The sequence below is a fragment of the Oryctolagus cuniculus genome, chromosome 7, assembly GCF_964237555.1.
Source record: "Oryctolagus cuniculus chromosome 7, mOryCun1.1, whole genome shotgun sequence".
Lineage (NCBI taxonomy): Eukaryota > Metazoa > Chordata > Mammalia > Lagomorpha > Leporidae > Oryctolagus > Oryctolagus cuniculus.
In genome coordinates this window covers 29,411,045-29,433,188 of record NC_091438.1, presented here as the reverse complement: position 1 = coordinate 29,433,188, position 22,144 = coordinate 29,411,045, and the positions used below count along the sequence as shown (strand labels likewise).

The 22,144-nt window shown below is 36.3% G+C and overlaps 1 protein-coding gene across 6 annotated transcripts in view; it reads right to left on the bottom strand.

The window, feature by feature from the left end:
* Positions 1 to 22,144, bottom strand: part of NME7 (NME/NM23 family member 7) — a 257,565-nt gene that overhangs the window by 177,892 nt on the left and 57,529 nt on the right. For all 6 annotated transcript variants that reach the window (XR_007923829.2, XM_008264107.4, XM_002715560.5 and 3 more), the window contains exons 4-6: positions 14,395 to 14,505; positions 8,369 to 8,419; positions 5,429 to 5,636 (exon numbers count right to left, since the gene is read on the bottom strand). Coding sequence is in view for 5 of the 6 variants with exons in the window: in XM_008264107.4 (XP_008262329.1) it covers positions 5,429 to 5,636; positions 8,369 to 8,419; positions 14,395 to 14,505 (370 nt within the window). In the remaining variant the exon portion in view is untranslated. The remainder of the gene's footprint in view (positions 1 to 5,428; positions 5,637 to 8,368; positions 8,420 to 14,394; positions 14,506 to 22,144) is intronic.

Sequence of the window (22,144 nt, the reverse complement as noted above, 5' to 3'; positions counted from 1 at the left end):
ACTTGTTGAATTCTTTATTTAGTGGAAGGTTAAACTTACGATTATAAAGTGAGTTGAAAGTATATCACCACAAAAATTAAAAGGAAAATCAAAAAAGAAATAGAAGAGAGGGTGATAGGGAGGGAGAATGGGAAATATTGTTATGTTCTTAAAACTGTATATATGAAATACATGAAATTTGTTCTCTTTATATAAATAATAACAATAATAATAATAAATCGGATCAGTGCGGTGCACCGGCCGCGGCAGCCATTGGAGGGTGAACCAACGGCAAAGGAAGACCTTTGTCTCTGTCTCTCTCTCTCTCACTGTCCACTATGCCTGTCAAAAAAAAAAAAAAAAAGAAAAGAAAAAAAAAGAAAGAAATCTAAGTGCATAAAATAGGAAAATTATGTTCAAGGCAATTTTTTAAAGTTTTTTTAAATTTTATTATTTTTATTTGAGAGAGAGTAGGCAAGTTTCTATCTTCTGGTTCACTCCAAACTCTCTGCAATGGCTGGGGATGGACTGGTGAGAAACCCAGGAGCCAGGAACACAGTCCACATATGCCATATGGGTGGCAAAAATTCAAATATTTTATTTTATTTTTTTAAGATTTATTTATTTATTTGAAAGGTAAAGTTACAATGGGGGGTAAGCCATTGTAATCCATAAGCCGTACTTTGGAAATTTATATTCATTAAATAAAAGTTAAAAAAAAAAAACCTTTAAAAGATACGAATTAATATGTAGTTAGTAATGTAAAAAAAAAATAAAAAGATTACATTGGCATAGGTAAAAAAAAAAAAAGAAAGAAAGGTAAAGTTACAGAGAGGCAGAGGCAGAGAAAGGTCTTCCATCCACTGCTGGTTCACGCCCCACATGGATGCAACAGCCAGAGCTGGGCTGATCCGAAGCCAGATACCTGGAGCTTCTTCTGGGTATCCCACACGGGTGCAGGAGCCCTAAGACTTGGACCATATTCCACTACTTTCCCAGGCACATTAGCAGGAAGCTGGATCAGCAGTGGAGCAGCCAGGACTCAAACCAGCGCCCATATGAGATGCCAGCACTACAGGTGGCAGCTTTATCACTATGCCACAGTGCTGGCACCCCAAATATTTCAGCCATCACTGCTTCTTCTCAAGATCTACATTAGTAGGAAAATAGAGCCAGGAGTCAAGAGCTGAGAATTTAATCCAGGCAGTCCAATGTTGGATATCATAATCACTATGCTAAACAACTACTCTGCAATATTGTTTATAGTCCTTACAGATTTTTCTGCTGAACTATGATCTTTTTACTTTTTATTTGTTCAATTCTTTATTTAGTGGAGAATTAAGCCTTTGACTATAATGTACATTTAAAATGTTATCTCAAAAACAATAAATACAATATTAAGTAAAAAAAAAAAAAAAGACTTCTTGCACTGGTGCTGTGGCGCCTGCATCCCATATGGGCACTTGTTCAAGACCTGGCTGCTCCACTTCTGAATTAGCTCCTTGTTAATGTGCCTGAGAAAGCAGTGGAAGATGGCTCAATTGGTTGGGCCCCTGCACCCACATTTCGGACTCAGAAGAAGCTCCTGGCTCCTGTCTTTGACCTGGTACAACACTTGCCATTATAGCCATCTGGGAAGTGAGCCAGCAGATGAAAGATCTCTCTCTCTCTCTCTCTCTCATTCTCTCTCTCTCTCTCCCCCCACTCTGTAATTCTGCCATTAAAATAAATATTTTTTTAAATAATAGGAGAAAGAATAACAGTAGCTAACTTTGTAAAAGTTGTTCTACGACAAAAACAAATTTTAAAAAATCATCTGTAAACTCTATGTGCATATACAAATATGCAACTTTAGTACCTTCATTATATATATATATATACTTGCAATAAAAACATAAGCACACACATATAATAAGGTTATAACTTTATCACTTAAAAGTATAAACTACTTTATATTTTTTAATCTGCTTATTTTCAGCATTAACAACATTATTTATATAAATGTACAATCTATAATCACTATCCAACAAAGATACAGTTTGGCTGGACTCAGAGTCAAAACTCATAGTATTTCCTAATAGGATGAAGACTATCTGAAAGACATTCTGAGAAAAATACCATAGTGATATGCTGACATATCATATATCATATTTTCCCATTTCTTTCTACTTTTATTTATATTATGTCAAAGCTCTTAAGGAGATCTTTAGGAAAATATTCTTTACTAATGAGAAATAGCCTGGGTGCTTAATGACCAATGTTAGAAGAATTCATTCATCCAGTAAATATTTATTAAGCATTGACATGTGCAGAAAGGTTATAATGATCAAAACAAAACAAAGATCCATGCCTACATTGGACTCACTAGTGGAATCATCTAGTATATTTACACAGAGAGAGCCCAAGTAACCTGAAATACCACAAGCAAATGAGGGTACTTCAAAAGTCTTGTGGAAGATAAAATTAAAAGTTTTTCTTGTGCAAAAAAGTTTTTAAATCCATGCATACAAAGGATCTTCAAAAAGCTCATGGCAAACACATATTTTGAAAAAACTATGCATAAATTTTAAATCGTTTTCTCCAAAATAAACTTAGCTTTTAATTCCATTTTTCCATACACTGAGGTACTTTTGTATTTTTTCCAGTTTGTTAAATAAACCAGTGGAAACAAACAACAAAGACATGGATTGGGGTAAGGTAGTAATGGAGGAAATGTAAGGAGAAAAACAAAGCATGTGGTCAGTGACTTCCATACCAGTGTCAATTATTGCCTTAATGATTTATGTCTATCACATTTTTAAAATAAATTAACATATCTGGTTGGTGATTTAACTGTATCTCAGCTTTTTTCTTCTACTTCACTGATGACTCCTTCTCAACTTCGTTTGCTACTTTCTCCTCTTAAATATTTGACCTGCATACAAGGCTCTATCTTTGTTCATCTTTCCTTCTCTATCTACAACCACCCCCCCTTAGTAATCCAATCAATCTTGTGGCTTTAAATACTATCTATGTGTTAATAAGCCCCATATTTATGCCTGTAGCCCAGAATTCTCCCCCGAACTCCAAACTTACATCCTCATTTCTTTGGCTCAACATCTCTACTTGGATGACTAACATGTATATTAACTTTGCAAATACACAGGCTGCAACTCTTGGCTTTATTCCCATACTGATTCTATCCACACATCCTACTGATTGCCAATTTCTGCTCCCATAAACTCTATCTGTTCAGTTGCTCAGGCTAAAAAACTTGGGAATAATTTTTGCTGTTTATCTTTTTCTCATAGGCTGAATTCAAACTGACAGGAAATCTCGTTCACCCTTCAACTATTAAAATACTTTAAAATACATTTATATACTTTTCTCATTGCTACCACCCCAGCCTCAGCCATCATCTCTCTGAATTATTGCAACAGACTCTTGATTAGGCTACCTATTTCTATTCTTGCCCTCTCCAGCCATTCTCAATGCAACACTCAGACTAATCCTTTTAAATGCCAAGTAAAACATGTCAGCCCCCTTCTCAGAACCCTGAAACGACTATTTCTCTCAGACAAAAGCCGAAAGTACTACAATCGTCTTTAAGACCAGACGACCTCTCCCTTGATTATTTCTATGATCTCATCACTCTTGCCCCACCGACCCTCATTCCAATTGACCAACATTGCCGCATTCACTGTTTGTGGAACATCCCACAAAGAAATATTCAAGGAATAGTATGATAGTGTTCCCAGAACATGGAGATTAAGGTAGAGACTGGTCAAAGATAAAAATACAAAGACAGAGGCCAGATCAGTTAGAGCATTAGAGGCTACAATAAAGGCTTTAGATTTTATTCCAAGAGACAGAAATTGAAGAGTTTTCAACAGGTGAATGTTAATCTGATTTATTTTAAGAAAACCTGGGGGCCGGCACTGTGGCTCACTTGGTTAATCCTCCACCTGCGGCGCTGGCATCCCATATGTGTGCCCGGGTTCTAGTTTTGGTTGCTCCTGTTCCAGTCCAGCTCTCTGCTGTGGCCTGGGAGGGTAGTAGAGGATGGCCCAAGTGCTTGGGCCCCTGCACCGTGCAGGAGACCAGGAAGAAGCACCTGGCTCCTGGCTTCGGATTGGCGCAGTGCCGGCCATGGCGGCCATTTGGGGAGTAAACCAATGGAAGGAAGACCTTTCTCTTTGTCTCTCTCTCTCACTGTCTATAACTCTACCTGTAAAATAAAAAACAAAAAACAAAAAACAAACAAAAAAAGCAACACCTCTTAAAAAAGCCTCTTAAAAAAAAAGAAAACCATTGGGCATACTTAATTTTTCCTGGGCAAGGAACATATTAAAACACTGAGTGTAAGATAAAAGAATAATTAGGAGGTTACTGCTGCAGTTCTAGCAAAACAGAAAAATGAATTTGACCACAATGATCAGATTCAGAGTCTGAAAGTGGAGCTAAAGGACTTGCTGATGAAATTACAAGAAAAAAATACATTATTCTAAAATAGTCTAGCATAATGTTATTGCAAGTATGGCTAGGTTGAATCATCTTAATTAGGCTGAAAAACTTCTCATGATGCTAATAATAAATTTTTACTTCATTAATTTAACCTCAGTATAAAGTCAATGCAACACTTTATATTTAAAAAAAATAACGAATAAATATAGGGAAACTTTTTTAGAAACACTAGCTATATCGTAGGAAAATGAAAAAATCTTATTGAAAACACTGTTAAGTCTGAATCAAAGAAATAATATATCAAATGATTTTTAAAAATATTTACTACCCATAAACTAGCATTCTTACATGAATTCAATAATTCAAAGATCTGTGGCTTTCAATAATTCAAGTCTTTGGAAAAAAGTGTTTAAGTTGGAGAACAATTTTGGCTATGAGCAGGTTACCAGTTCATAAAGGAGACTTAATTGTTTGTTTTAAAATTTTTTTATTTTTTTAAAGATTTTATTTATTTATTTGAGAGGAAGAGTTACAGAAAATGAGAAGGAGAGACAGAGAAAGAGGTCTTCCTTCCATTGGTTCACTCCCCAAATGGCTGCAACAGCCAGAGCTGCGTTGATCTGAAGCCAGGAGCCAGGAGCTTCTTCTGGTCTCCCATACAGGTGCAGGGGCCCAAACACTTGGGCCATCTTTTACTGCTTTCCCAGGCCATAGCAGAGAGCTGGATTGGAAGAGGTGCAGCCAGGACTAGAACTGGCACCCATATGGGATACCGGCACCACAGGTGGAGGATTAATCTACTGTGCCACAGCGCTGGCCCCAAGGGGACTTAATTGTATCATTAAAACCTTGTTTGATCATAAGCAAAAGGTCAAAAGTTCTCTCATTACTAGATCAGCCACATAAATCCACAAGTCACCAATAGTAGAAATGCTTTACATTTGCATAAAACATTTAGCAATACTAAAATAGAACTAAAATATATATTTTTGAGAAAACACCTTACTCTGGCAGCTGAAGTGAAAGAATCAGGGCCATGAGCTGCATTCCTTATGCCATCAGTTCCAAAGAGGGCTCTAATGCTTCCAGAAGCATCTGTACGTGCCACCCCAGAGTTTGCAGGTCCAAGTAGTCTTTTCCATTCACATATGGCATCATCCCTTAAAATCTCCATGGCAATTATAGGACCACTTGAAATAAACTGGATCAGCTCACTATAAATCAGGATAAAAAAGATCAATTTGTTTATTTTTTCTGACAAATTAGGAATCTCTCTTAACAACAACGACATATTTAAATTTGTGATACAGACATGAGCATTTTGATCTCAGAACTATAGACATAGCGAAATTTACGTGGTTAGATTTTCATAAATTGACTGTTACATAGTTTTCAGATTCACTACAAATCACTACAGTAGCAACGTTAAATCAATTACTATTGGCAAAAAAAATCACTATTTTGTTGAATGAAGACTATTTCATCGACTGAAAATGCATATTGCTTATCTGTTTTCCCCATTGCTCTAAAAATAATAGGATTTTCCTTTTTTTTAATTTTATGTGGGTTACCCTTAAAATTGAGTAAACTTTTTTAATATAAGAAGTTATAAATGATATCTTATAAATTTTCAATGAGAATTCCATTAGTTTTGTGTAGAACTATTATCATTCAAAGACTGAAAAAGAACTCTGAATCAATACACATTCAATTGGATTAGTGACTAAGAGGAAAGAAAGACACAGACCTTCAAGAAACATCCATTTATTGGTGTAAAAGCTACTCTGGGTATCCTATCCTAAATTATTAAAGGGTACACACAAGTTCTTGATTGAAAACCCAGCACTGAGTCACAGTCCCTCAAGGCATGAAACATAGTGCTTCATTTTATTTTTCCAGTTTTATATCTGTACTAGGCAGCAAGAAACTTAACCATGAATAAGTGATACCCTTATTTAAGCAAGTGTTAGCAAGAATAAAGTACTTCTTAAAGTAAGGCCAGGTTTCCCTCTCATCCAAAGAGGACAGAAGTCAGCTTCCTCCTGGAGAAAGGATCATGACTGGCCCTTCTGTTCCTTTATGACTGTTCTTGCAAATGTCCTTCTCTGGTATATCATGTTTCAGGAGCTAAATCCCTTCAGTACAAGAAGTATTCCTCCCCAAGGGGCCCGCAGTCATACACATTCTCCTAGGCCTCAGCTGCCTTGGTAAAAACCAGCTGTTAGATTTTAGAAACCCCAACAGAGATCTAATCCATTTTACCCATTCAATAAATATTTACTTTTTAAGATTTATTTATTTGTTTATTTGAAAGGCACAGTGGCAGAGAAAGGGACAGATAGACAGAAAGAGATCTTTCATTTGCTGGTTCACTCCCTAAGTTACCAGACTAGCAGAATGGCCAGAGCCTAGAACAGGCAGCAGTCAGGAGCATGGAAATCCATCTGGATCTCCCATATGGGTTGTGGGGCCCAAGCAGCTGGGCCATCTTCTGCTGCCTTCTGCTCCCAAGTGTCTTTAGCAGGAAACTAGATTGCAAGCAGAGCAGCCATGACCCAAACCAGTGCTCTGATATGAGATGCTGGCATTGCAAATGAAGGCCTAATCAGCAGCACCATAATACTGGCTCCCATTCAATAAACATTTAATGACTACCTACTATGTGTCAGAATCTATGCTAATAAGCCCAAGCATGTAGCATGAAATTCAAGGAATGGGGTGTCTGATTATAAGATACTGCTTCGTGAAATAATTTCCAATAAAGGCAGCTAGTGAAACTAAACAACTACTTAATTAACCCATTTAATATAATATACTGCATATGAAATACTTAAAAGACATTAACTAGAAGTTGTAATTCAATGCTATGAACATTTACTAAGAAAAATTTCCTAGAAAACAGTATATTCCAATAGTACAAGGGTTAATAATATTCTACAATTGTTGATTTTAAGCGATCCTGGGCTGTGGTACAATGGGTTAAGCTGCTGCTGTTGGTGATGCCAGCATCCCATACCAGAGTTCCAGTTCAATTTCTGGATACTTTATTTGAAACACAGCTTTCTGCTAATGCATCAAGGAAGGCAGTGGAAGATGGCCCAAGAACTTGGGCCCCTGCCACTCATGTGGGAGACAAGGGTGGAGACAGCCTGGTCCAGAACTGGCTGCTGTGACCATTTGTGGAGTGAACCAAGCAAATGAGATCTCAATCTCTTTCTCCCTCTCTTTTTCTCTCTCTATTCCTGCCATTCAATTAAATGAATGAATCTTTAAAAAATAAATTATCTATAACATGATAATTTTCTTATATAAAGCTTTACAAAAATACTACTTGTGCAGTATACCAAAAGGTTTGTCTATTGTAGCAGTTTGCTATTACAACATTTCTTTCTTATTAGAAATGTAAATGCTTCCTTGTCAATAGTAATATCAATATGTACAATATCCAGTTAAATTTATATCCAAAATAATTAGAATATATATTCAGTTTCTGACATATTTTACTTGTTATACTTCAGAGAACAAAATATATACAAAATCATTTGGCTGAAATATCAACATTCTATGAACTTTGTTTTAAGCATTTAAGAATATCAAAATAGGGAACTTGAAAAGCACAAGGAAAATTCTCAAAATACAATTATCACTATCTTTGAATTCACTGAAATCTAAAAATAAAGCTATTCCTTATAAAGTAAACAAATTCCCATTTGATACTGGCTGAAATTTAAGATATTTAAGGATGAGATGTAAGAAATCTTATCTAATGAAATAACAGAGAAAAAATTTCTTAGAACATAATTTGTACAGTTACAAATGTTACTATAATCCATCTGACATATAACTCATGCAACAAACCTTTAAATTATAAAAATCTAAGTATATTCTTTTAGCTTTCTAGGACAATTTTCTTTATATACCCCTAAATCCCAAGTTAAACACCTACTTAAAAAAGGGTTTTGATTGGTGGTCTACATGAAAATCCATTGCTTCTTTTCTATAAAATAATAAAAAAGTATTAAGAAAAGTATTAAGAAAAGTATGTAAGAAAATTATTATTTAAATTATATTAATAATACAAGTATTAAATACTATAAATTTATATTTATTTAATCTGTGGATTCATTAATGATTTTCAACAAACATCCTATCAAATATTCCTTCTTTTTAAATGTTTTTTCAAGAAGAGAATGATCCAACATGGGAAGCGGGATACACAGCAGACTCATAGAATGGCAGATGTCCTAAATAGCACTCTGGCCTCAGAATCAGCCCTTAAGGCTTTTGGATCTGGCTGAAAAGCCCATGAGAGTATTTCAGGCATGGAAAGCCAAGACACTGTGGCAAAAAACAAACAAACAAACAAACACACAACAACCACCAACCTAAATGAAAGATCTCTGTGAATGAGATCCCAGCAGAAAGAACGGGTCATCAAAGAAGGTGGTACCTTTCTGGGAAGGGAGGAGAGAACTTCCACTTTGACTATGACCTTGTCTAAATAAGATTGGAGTTGGCCAACTCAAAAGGCTTCCATAGCCTTGGCAACTCATGACAAGAGCCTTGGGTGATTACTGACATCATAAATAAGAGAGTCAATTGTTAAATCAACAACAGGAGTCATGTGCACTTACTCCCCCTGTAGTATCTCCGTCCTTAATGTGTTGTACTATGCGAATTAATGGTAAAACTACTACTCAAACAGTACTTTATACTTTGTGTATCTGTGTGGGTGCAAACTGTTATAATTTTTACTTAATGTATACTAAATTGATCTTCTGTATATAAAGACAATTGAAAATGTATCTTGATATGAATGGGATGGGAAAGGGAGCAGGAGATGGGAGGCTTGCAGGTGGGAGAGAAGTTATGGGGGTTGGGGGAGCCACTGTAATCCAAAAACTGTACTTTGGAAATTTATATTTATTAAATGAAAATAAAAAATAAAAAAATGCTTTTGCAAGTATAAGGCATATCTATGCTTAGATATAAAATTGAAATGAATATATAAGACAGTATATGCTTTTCTACCATATATCATCTTTTTTCCTTAACATTTTAGAAACAAAGTTTATCTTTAGACCTTAAAGATATTTGTTAATTAAAGTCCAAATAAGTTACATCAAAAAATTAAAAAATATCTTCTAATTCAAAATTTGTCACTTTCTTCTACAGGTTTTGAAATTGACAGTTTAATCTAGAATCTTAATTCAGTATTTACAATTTTCTTTCTCAGCTAGATTTATCCAATGGCAAGATTATATTCTTAGAGCTAGTGCTGTGCAGTGCTGACATCCCATGTAGGCTCCCTTTGAGTCCCAGCAGCTCCACTTACAACCCAGCCCTCTGCTATGGCCTGGCAAAGCAGTAAAAGATGGCTCCCAAGATCGTGGGCTCCTGCACTCATGTGGGACACCCAGAGGAGGCTCCTGGCTCCTGGCATCAGATCCGTGCAGCTCTGGCAGTTGCGGCCAACGGGGGAGTGAACCAGCATATTGAAGACCTCTCTTTTTCTGCCTCTCCTTCTCTCTCTATGTAATGCTGACTTTTAAATGAATACATCTTTTTAAAAAAGAATTTTATATTTTTGTGGGTTTTTTCTTTTCTTTTTTTTTTTTTTTTTTTTTTTTTTTTTTTTTTTTTCTGACAGGCAGAGTGGACAGAGAGAGAGACAGAGAGAAAGGTCTTCCTTTGCCGTTGGTTCACCCTCCAATGGCCGCCGCGGCTGGCGCGCTGTGCTGCTCCGAAGCCAGGAGCCAGGTGCTTCTCCTAGTCTCCCATGAGGGTGCAGGGCTCAAGGACTTGTGTTTTTAAAAGCTGCTTGACAAATTATGAAAGCTAATGTATTCTTATTGATTATTAATAAATTAGAAAGGAATATTTTTTACTGACATCACCAAAAGATAGAAGAATATGGAAACATTCTGAATTCAGAATTAATGCCTAATCTGTTAAAAGCAATTGGGATTTACTTTTTATATTTATATTCCCACTAAAATATCTATACAGACAATCAAAGAACAATGGAATTTAAACAGTTATCTGAAAAGTCTAAAAAATTTAAATTTAAGCAAACTAGTTATTTTGTCTTAAACTGTGTAGTTTTCTTAAAGGCTTTAAACTGCACTCACAGTATGTGACAAATATATGAAGAGTACTCAAAAAGTTAACAGAAAATGTATATTATTAAAAAACTAGTTTCTGCATCAAATAAATAATCTGCATGAACTTTTTAAAGTGCCTTCATATATATCAATATCAACTATTTTTTAAAATAGCAAATAAATTCAAATGTTCTCTAGTAATGTGCCAACCTTTCACACTTGAAAATTAATTTGGAATGCATTTTTCAAAAATTTATTAATTTATTTGAAAGTCAGAGTTACAAAGAAAGAGAAGAAGAGGCAGAGAGAGAGAGAGAGATCTTCCATCCGCTGGTTCACTCCCCAGTTGGCTGCAATGGTTGGAGCTGCACCAATCCAAAGCCAAGAACTAGGAGCTTCTTCTGGGTCTCCCATGTGTGCGTCAGGGCCCAAAGACTTGGGCCATCTTCTACTGCTTTCTCAGGCCAAAGCAGAGAGCTGGACCAGAAGAGGAGCAGCCAGGAATCGAATCGGCACCCATATGGGATGCTGGGAGGCAGCTTTACCGCTATGCCACAGCGCTGGCCCCGGAATGAAATGTTTTGAAATGTTTTTAACACTGTATGAGCCTATTGCAAAACAAATTCACAAAACAAGTTGTATCTAGGCATATTCTTATTATAATAGAATAAATTCATATATTTCCTTTGACTACAAAAGGATTATGAAAGGATATATCCAAATCCACAGTACAATTCATCCCTAAACTAGGAAGGAGAAGAAAAATCACATTTTTCTGGAGTCCATTACATACCCAGATTAAATTATATTTATCCTTCACAACAATATATTGAAATATTCATATCATCTTAATTTTACATATGAAAGAATTCAGTTCACTATGGATATATAATCTTTCCATGTCAAAAGGCAAGACAGGGAGATTCAAACTCAAATCTGTCTAATTGCAAATCTGATTGCTTTTGTTCTTTTTACCATCAACCACAGAAAAAAATCTAGAGGTTAAAGAGAAGAATTCAGATATGTATATATTGTACTGCAGACTAAAATGGCACAAAACTGAATACTTAAAGAACTAACATGAAGAATATATTAGAAGAGTTAGAGACGAGTACTAAAATGCCTGAATGTTTCAACACAAAGAACTAAACTACCAAGAAAAAAAATACTTTGTAATCTGAACAAAAATGCTTAAATATTACAAGTTCTCACTGTTTTCTTCTAATATTCCATTAATTCCATAGTTATGTCTATTAAAAAATCTAAAATCAATGGGGCCAGTGCTGTGGCACAGTGGGTAAAGCCCTTGCCGGCAGTGTTGGCATCCCATATAATGGCACCGGTTCAAGTACCAGCTGCTCCACTTCTGATCCAGCTCTCTGCTATGACCTGGGAAAGCAGTGGAAGATGGCCCAAGTCCTTGGGCTCCTACCCCTGTGTGGGAGACTTAGAAGAAGCTCCTGGCTCCTGGCTTCGGATCGGCCCAGCTCCGGCCATTGCAGCCACTTCGATAGTGAACCAGGGGATGGAAGACCTCTCTCTCTCTCTGCCTCTGCATCTCTATAACTCTGCCTTTCAAATAAATAAATCTTTTAAAAAAATCTAAAATCAAAATAACAATGAAAGTTTATGAATTTCTCCCATCATTCTTATCTAATTGTTTCACTAAAAGGTTTAAAAGGACATGAATAGTAACAAGTAAATCACCACACAGAGAAGTTTTTTTTTTATTGTTTTATCATATTTTTATAAAGAAACTTTATTTCACAAACTCATCTATGAAATCTTTTAGGGAACAGTCATGTATCATTGACTGACAGGGGTTATATTCTGAGAATTGAGTCATGAGGTGACTCTTTCATTCTGTAAATGTCATAGAGTACAGATAAACCTAGATAGTAAAAGCCAGTCCCTCAATATGGTTTCTTGATAAAATCAAGAGAAATGGTAAACATAAGATTTTTGGGGGGTTTGTAGTAACTTTATTTTTTTGAGATTCTAAATTTATATTTGCTTTTTTCATTTCAATAGTTGATAGTCCTTTTCACTATTTTGCAGCTAGTGTGTGTTTTCCCTTGTTTGTTTTCTGACATTTTAAATTGGACCTGAGACTAAATTTTTTTCTAACTATGGCTTAGTTTGAGACTCTAATTTTTTTCTAACTACGGTTTAGTTCCTTTTTTAAATTTTTCCCAGAAACGTTTTATTTAAGCAATACAGGCTTCGTGCATTTCATAAGTACAACTTTAGGAACATAGTGATTCTTCCCACCATACCCGCCCTCCCACCAACACTCCCACCCCTCTTCCTCCTCCCTCTCCTATTCCTACCTTATTTTCTAATAAGATCTATTTTCTCGTTTTTTAGATTTATTTTATTTATTTGAAAGACAGAATTACAGTGAGAGGTAGAGACAGAGATAAATGTCTTGTATCCACTAGTTCACTCCCCAGATGGCTGCAACGGCCGGAGCTGCGCCGATCCGAAGCCAGGAGCCAGGAGCTTCTTCCAGGTCCCCCACGTGGGTGCAGGGGCCCAAGGACTGGGAACATATTCTACTGCTATCCCAGGCCATAGCAGAGAGCTGGATCAGAAGAGGAACAGCCGGGACTAGAACTGGTGCCCATATGCGATGCCAGTGCTTCAAGCCAGGGCATTAACCTGTTGTGCCACAGCAGCCCGCCCCTAATAAGATCTATTTTCAATGAACCAACATTAAGATTTATAAATGCTGTAGTGTCACATGACATTTTGTTTGACAAGTAAACTTTTTCTTTATTAGTACAAAAAGCATACTTTAAAATAACAATAAAATATAGTAAATACATAAGCAATAACATATTCATTTGTTATCATTATCCAATTTCATCGAACCTAATTGTATATGCTCTACTTTTGTACAGTTAGCAGCACAGTAGGTTTGTTTATACTAGCATCACCACAAACATGTAACACATTAAGCTATGATCTTAAGACAGCTATGACATCAATAGAAGCCACATTACTGTATTTACTTAGCACTTACTTTGAATCAAGTTCCCAACTTGTCTCCTCACTGGGAATGTCAAGAACATAATGCCCTGAACACTCTTTTTTATTTAAATTTTTTTCTTTTATTGAATAAATATAAATTTCTAAAGTACAACTTTTGGATTACAGTGGTTTGTCCCCCCATAACCTCCCTCTCACACACAAACTATCCTATCTCTTACTCCCTCTCCCATCCCATTCTTCAATTAAGATTCATTTTTAATTATCTTTATATACAGAAGTTCAATTTAGTGTATACTAAGCAAAGATTTCAACAGTTTGCACCCACAGAGACACACAAAGTATAAAGTACTGTTTGAGTAGTAGTTTTACCATTAATTCGCATAGTACAACACATTAAGGACAGAGATCCTATAGGGGAAGTAAGTGCACAGTGACTCCTGTTGTTGATTTAACAATTGACTCTCTTATTTATGACGTCAGTAATCACCCAAGGCTCTTGTCATGAGCTGCCAAGGCTATGGAAGCCTCTTAAGTTCACAAACTCCAACCTTATTTAGACAAGGCTATAATCAAAGTGGAAGTTCTCTCCTCCCTCCAGAGAAAGGTACCTCCTTTTTTGATAGCCTGCTGAACACTCTTTAGCCTAGTCATTTCTCAGGGTTGTGTTTATAAAGAGTGACCTGAGGGATGAGGTCTTCAGTACACTTGCCAGTGAAACTGCTGGTAACCAAGTTCACTCCTCTTTACTCATGCACCCCACTGTGTATACAGCATCTACCAAGGCCTTTGCCTTTCAGTATTTTTTAAACACAATAACATGAATGAAATGATTTTTAAAAGACTTTTATACAACTGAAAATTGTTAAGAAATTACCTTGAAAGCACCATCATTTTGAGTTTGGTTATAGTAAATCCAGATTTGTTTATCAGCTCAATTATTTCTCCAGCCTTTGATACTGCATCTGGTTTGATGAGGGCTAATGTTCTGTAAACAAATAAGGAAAATGTTTAAAAATGAAAATAGTTCTGCAGTTTTTCTTTATAATTTTTAAGTAGTAGAAATTTTATTAACAATCATTCTAGATCACCAAACATCAAAATTAATTTTATGGAGAAATGTATTAAAGATGTTTCTTTAAAAGTCATGCAAAGTAAGTTTTCATTTCCTGTTCCTCTCCCTAAAGTAAAGTAACCAACCTACAGCAACAACAACAAAATGAGCTTAGAGAAAAAAATAAATGTTATTTCTAATAAGTCCAAATTAGAAAATATAGGTATCTAAAATTTCTATTTAGTAAAATACAGTTATTGAAAGGATTACTTTCTAAAAATGCATTAAATATATTATGAATCTGTTTTTTGGTCTCTCTGACTTTAAAATACTTTAAAATATGTATGTATGTTATGCAATTAGTTCAAGACTGAAGTAAAATAATTAAGGATTCCATTAGCTATTCAGAGAAGCTAACGTCTTTTCATCCAAAATGTATATGAATAATGAAGTATGCTAACTTTTAAACTCAAAATACAGCAGAGCAATGGACTTTCCCACCCTGAAGCCACAAAATTAATAGAATTTTAGACATGAAGATCATCACCTCAGTGTCCTCATTAGTCTGATGAGAAATCTACACCCAGGGAGTTAACGTGCCTAAGCTCATATAGCCGCTTAACTGCATCTTCAAGACAAAATATGCAGCTCATAAGATTCCCAAGTCTGTGCTCCTTCCAACATCACAAATAATGATACTATTAATATTATTAGAATGGTTCATCATCACCAATCCTTATAAATAATACCTACAAATGAAGATAAAAACCAGATTGATTGGGGTTGGCATTGAGGCCTAGTGGGTAAAGCCACCACTTGTGGCTCTGGCATTCCATATGAGTGCTAGTTCCTGTCCCAGCTGCTCCACTTCCAAATGAACACTGCTTCTGGCCTGGAAAAGGCAGCAGAAGACAGCCCAAGTGTTTTGGCCCCTGCACCATGTTGGAGACTTGGACAAAGCTCCTGGCCTCAGCCTGGCTTAGCCCTGGCTGCTGAGGCCATCTGCGGAGTGAATCACTGGATGGAAGATTCTCTCTCTCTCCCTCTCCCCCTCCCTCTCTTTGTATAGCTATAACTTTCAAGTAAATAAATGAATCTTAAAAACAAAATTAATCAGTGTAATTCTATCCATATGATAAACCATTTCTGCCACTTTCCCTTTCAATTTCCAATTGTTCTAACAACATTGGCATTAATTCGAGTGATCCAAAAAGAACAGTTAACCTTTTCATACTTGTTTTTTTCACCAATGTGACAAATGTAGCTGGAGATGTAATTCAAATAGCCTTACAACTAGATATAATTTATGGCTCAGTTTTAAAGCTAAATAGCAAAAGAAACTGTTTATCTTTGGTTCAAATTATATCAGATACTCTCTTTTTTTAATTTCAAGGAGATGAGCCACTTACATTACTTTATATTATATGACTTCATCAAAAACACAGTTAAAACTAGTCATTTTTCTAATTCACATTCATTAAATATTATAGTCATGGGTAAACATTTGGCACAATGATCAAGTAAAAGCTTGGGACACCTGCATCATATAGCAGTCATTGGGTTCAAGTCCTAGCTCCAATTCTGACCCAGGTTCCTGCTAATGTGCACGGTGGGAGGCAGCAAAGATAGCTCATATACTTGGATCCCTGCCACCAATGTAGGAGACTAGAATTGAGTTCCAGGCTCCAGGCTTTCGCGTGGTCCAGTCCTGACTGTTATAGACATTTGGGTACTGACCCAGTGTTTGGAAGATCTCGCTTTCTCTATGGGTATGTGTGTATGTGTGTGCCTGCTTGTGTGTGTTTCAAATAGATAAAGTGAATTAAGTAAAAAATTTAAAAATAACTATAATAATCCAAACTACCTTATCAATTGTTTATACTAAATTCTGTAATTTCATGAACCACAGTTTTTAAAGAAAATTTAACACACAGCATAGTCATCAATGTCTGTGAGCAAGAAGCAACATGAAAATTCTAAACCAACAGAACTTAGTTCAAAATCTAATTTCAGTTTCTCTCTTGATGCCTACAGGAGATGCAACAGGTTGAATACATAATTAATCTGTCTTCATTGTATGATTGTTCAGTAGGTAATAATTAAAATATGCTTTTGCAGGGAAAATAAGACAGGCATCAGGAATCTTATGTGTGATTTAAAAGTGAAGATTGCAAACAAAGAACAAAATGGTGACAAAGAATACATTAATAATGCCTCTGTTATCTGTTGCTGTGTAACAAATCATCCTAGTATGTAGTGACTTAAAATAACACACAATTTCTCAAGGTTCTGTAGGTTGGCTGGGTTGTGGTTTCACCTGGGGTCATTCAAACAGCTTCTTTTGACAGTGGGTTAGCTGGATGGCACCCAACTGAGACACCTAGACTTCTCTTGCCTGTGGTCTTTCAGCATCAAGGACTCTAGACCAGGCTTATTAATATAAGGCCACACAGAATGCAGTATATTAGGCATTTATCAAGGATTCTCTGGAGGCATGTCTGCTGATATTACTTGGGCCAATGCAAGTCATATGGTCAAATTCAGAGTCATTGAGGGCAGACGGACATGGATACCAAGAGATGTGATTCATTGGGGGCTACTAGGTGTAATAATCTATCACATAGTAATCCTTGCTACATTTAGATAAGTACCATACTATGCAACAAGCAATGCTCTCAAAACAAAATAAAACAAGGTTAAAAAATCAATAATTTATATTAGAACTCCTTAGCAATTGACAGTGAAAAAACAGTTTGCCCAGCCTTCATAAACTAAGACAGGATATAGATTTCTTAAAAATAACAATTCTCACATAGCTGCTCAAAAACCATGCTCTTCATGTACCATCAGACTCTGAGAAAAATCTGGAGTAATAAGTTTGTGAAATAGATAACTAGTTGATTGCCATAAACACCCTAGATAAATCAGTGTTATTGCTGTGCAATAAATAAAGTTCTTAGGTTGTACAGTGCAATGAACTCTGAATACTGTTGAGCTGAAAGAATAAATATATAAACTTTATACTAAGGTAAATATTTCAAAATGTATTCATATTTGCCTTAAGTATATAAAAACTCATCCTAAACACAAACCCAAAGCTAAATTTGTGGTTTCATTTATGTGTTCTTTGCAAGCATAAAATTTGTATTTCCCATGTATAAAGGAAAACTATTTCATATGAGGCATCCATGGTCTGGAAGAAAAATGCACTGAACTGAGGCTACTGTCTTACAACAATGGAAATTATTCATGGTAATCTTTCCTCTGGAAACTAAAAGATGTAAGATAGTTTTAAAATTCTTTTAAAAAAACTAAGATGAATTGACTATATAGCAAATAATTACTATGAAAAAAGTGAAAAGTATTGTGTGTATGCAGAAAGATCCAGGAAAGTGAGACTAAAATTTGCTTTTCACTTGACAGCAGTACCTATCTGGCAAATTTGAACTTTAATTTTTAATATATCACTAGGAGAGGGGACAGAGTACAACAAATATCCTTCCTAATTCGGGGCCACAGGCTACACCCTTAGAGTGAGCCAGAAAGAACCAGGCCTTGAGTGGTCCAGCTGCACAACTTCACATCATTGGAGCAGTCTCAGAACTTTCATAAAGTAACTTCATACAGTAGCTCAAAGATTCATAAGTCACACTCATATATAAATAGATTGCATAAATACATCACACATATGCAATACATACACACATGGCAATTATCAACAGAGATAATCCCTCTCCCACACATACTCTTGGAGAAAATTAACATAACAGAGAACCTGAACAAACAATGTACAACAGAGAGGATCCACAAATACTTCAGATACTGGAATCATCTTATGCAGATTGTAAAATGACCAGCAAACTATGGCTGAAAGACAAGCTACACAACATCATCAGGCAGCAGGAAACTATAATCTGTAACTAATGAGTAAGTATATTTGAAAGATAATCTATTAGACATTCGTTAGTGATAAAAATGTATATACAAAAATGAAAAGAAATAGGCAAACTTGATAGAACACTAGATGAAACTGAAGAAAGAATTTTGAGAAAATTCAGAATAAGGCACAGATAATAAGAAAGATAGAACACAGAAAACAGGGTAGTTTCAAGAATGTGAACAAAATAAAAATATTTTCAGATGAGTATAAACAGAGAGCTTTCTCTAAATAGACATACTTAAAAGGAAATTCTAAAAAAATGGAATTTAAACAAAAGTAAAAAGATTCCCAACAGAATACCTAAGATAAAACAATAAGAAGCAAAAAGTAAAAAAAAATTAACTTAACTAAAAGTTAGTTGTATAAAACATTAATAGTGAAAAACAGAAAAAAAAAAAGCAGAGCAAAATGGACATAATTATGCCAGATGGAAAATCGAGTTCAACGCTTCTGCTTCTGTGGTTCTTCTTTCTTTTTTTTTTTTTTTTTTGACAGGCAGAGTGGATAGTGAGAGAGAGAGACAAAGAGAAAGGTCTTCCTTTTTGCCGTTGGTTCACCCTCCAATGGCTGCAGCGGCCGGCGCGCTACGGCCTGCACACCGCGCTGATCCGAAGCCAGGAGCCAGGTGCTTCTCCTGGTCTCCCATGAGAGTGCAGGGCCCAAGGACTTGGGCCATCCTCCACTGCACTCCTGGGCCATAGCAGAGAGCTGGCCTGGAAGAGGAGCAACCAGGACAGAATCCGGTGCCCCAACTGGGACTAGAACTCGGTATGCCAGCGCCGCAAGGTGGAATATTAGCCTAGTGAGTCCGGCGCCGGCCAGGTTCTTCTATTTTCAAGAAAGAAAATGATGACACTGACTAACTTTAGACTCTGATAAGTACACATCCTGTAGTTCCAAGTGTAAGTACTAAAACTAAATACTATAAACTAAAAAATGCATCGAAAAATTCTCAAACAATCCAAAGTCAGAAATGGACCCAATATAATAAATAAAACAGGCAGAAAAAAACACAGGATAGCAGAATTAAACCCAAATAAATATATTAGTAGCTGTATTACAAGTAAAATGCTCTACAACAAAAATGGAGGTTATAAACTAGATACTTTTTTAAAAATTAAAGAGCAAAAAGATCATCAGATTAGATTTTTTTTTTTTTTTTATTTTTTGGCAGGCAGAGTGGACAGTGAGAGAGAGAGACAGAGAGAAAGATCTTCCTTTTTCCGTTGGTTCACCCTCCAATGGCCGCCACAGCTGGCGCGTTGCAGCCGGCGCACTGCGCTGATCTGAAGGCAGGAGCCAGGTGCCTCTCCTGGTCTCCCATGTGGGTGCAGGGCTCAAGGACTTGGGCCATCCTCCACTGCACTCCCTGGCCACAGCAGAGAGCTGGCCTGGAAGAGGGGCAACCGGGAAAGAATCCAGTGCCCTGACCAAGACTAGAACCAGGTGTGCTGGCGCCGCTAGGTGGAGAATTAGCCTACTGAGCCGCGGCGCCGGCACAGATTAGATTTTAAAAGTAAATATGCTACTTATGAAAGACAAATTTAGAATAGACGGATCCTGGAGTGGATGTTTAACCTAGTGGTTAAAATGCCCACATCCAGGGTTTAATTATTGGCTCCAGCTCCTGATTCCAGCTTCCCACTAATGCAGATCCTGGGAGGTAGCAGTAAGGGCTTAAGTAACTAGGGCCCTGCCACCCACTTGGGTGACCTGGACTGAATTTTCAGGCCCTGGGCCCAGCCCTGGCCCAGCCCCAACGATGTTCATTTGGGGAATAAAACAGTGGATGGAAGCATTTGATCTTGCTGTCTCTCCTCCACTGGCTCCAAAATTTAAAAAGAAAAAGATCTGAAAGTTTTAAAGTTGAAAGAATGAAAAAAGACATACCATGGAAGTGTTAACTAAAAGAAACCAGAGCTGTATAGCTATCAGAAAAAGCAGGCTTTAACACAAAAAGCATTGCTGGAGATAAAGATGACCACTTCACAGCAAAGAATGGTTCAATTGACTAAGAAGATTTAACAATTTAAAATCACCTAACAATATGTCCTTAGCATTGTAATGCAAGGGGCTCCTGTTGTGGCATAGCAGAAAAAGCTGCCACCTGTGGTGCTGTCACCCCACAGGGCCACTGGCTCAAATACAGGCTGCTCCACTTCCCCTTCAGCTCCCAGCTAGTGTGCCTGGGAAAGCAGTGGAAGATGGCCCAAGTATTTGGGCCCCTGAACCCACGTGGGAGACCTGAAGAATCTCCTTTACTCCTGGCTTCAGTCTAGCCCAGCCCTGGTCATTACAGCCATTTGGAGAGTGAACAAGAGGTTCAAAGATCTTTTTTTGTGTCTCTTCCTCTCTCTCTGTATCTCTGCTTTCAAATAAATAAAATAAATATTAAAAAATAAAATTATAATGTGAAGATTAACGTGTCGGCATTTGGCACAGTAATTAAGATACGACCTAGGATATCTGCATCTCATATCAGAGTGCTGGGTTCAAACCCCAGCTCCCTGCCTCCAATTCCAGCTTCCCGCTAATGCATACCCTGGGAGACAGCAGTGACAGCTCAAGTGTTTGGGTCCCAGTTAGAGGCTTCTGCTGTTTTGGAATTTGGGGAATGAACCAGCAAACAGAATCCTGCTCTTTCTCTCTCTCTCTTTTCACCTCCCATACCTTTTCCATTGCCTTTCAAATAAAACAACAATAAGTGAATTTGAAAGATTTTAAAAAATAGCATAACTATAAAGAAAATAAACAAATGATCACTATAAGTATTCTTAAAATTATTAAGTCAAAAATACATAAATACCATTTTAATATCTTTGAAAAATATTAATAAGGTATATTTGGGCCAAGCAAATAGTTGGAATTAACAGGATGTATTAAAAAATTTAAAAGGTGATTTAGGTTAATTCTTCTGTCTCCAGGGAGAAATATTCCTAAACCCTTTCTAAACAAAGGTCCCACCTTCAGTTTGGCTTATGGTTTACTCACATTCATTTCAGGGCAATGGAATCTAACGCCAAGAGGATGGGATAATCCATACCATAGGTAGTTTCTGCCTCAAATGACTTGGGCTTGACTTGGGATTTAAGAATGCTGGACACTGCCTTTTGTAAACTTAGCATCTAGTGTAATGTCATTCACCTAATCTAGTGATAGTTTTATTTCTCAATTTGATGAGGTAGCTGGCTTCCTGTTTGAGATTCAATAGGATTGAGGATAACTAAATTTAAATATGCACTAAAAACTAATGGACAATCTGTAGGATACTGGCATTATTTTTCAATGTTTTTTTTATAAAATTCTTACTATAGATATAAAGCTAGCAAAAGTAAACATTTTAATACCTCATTTATCACATTTCATATGCATGGGAAATATATATTTTATGTATTTGCAGAGAAAAATGGAGTTAAATGTTTAATTTAGTATAAAAAATTTGAAAATTTTGAATCTGTGCATATGAGGGCCTTCAAAATGTTCATGGGATATTTTTATAATGAAAAAACTGTGCATGGATTTCAACATTTTTGCACCAAAATAAACTGATGTTTGAATTCCATTTTCCATGAACTTTTTGAAGCCTCCTTTCATGTATATATATGTGTATGTGTGTGTATGATTCTTCCCATG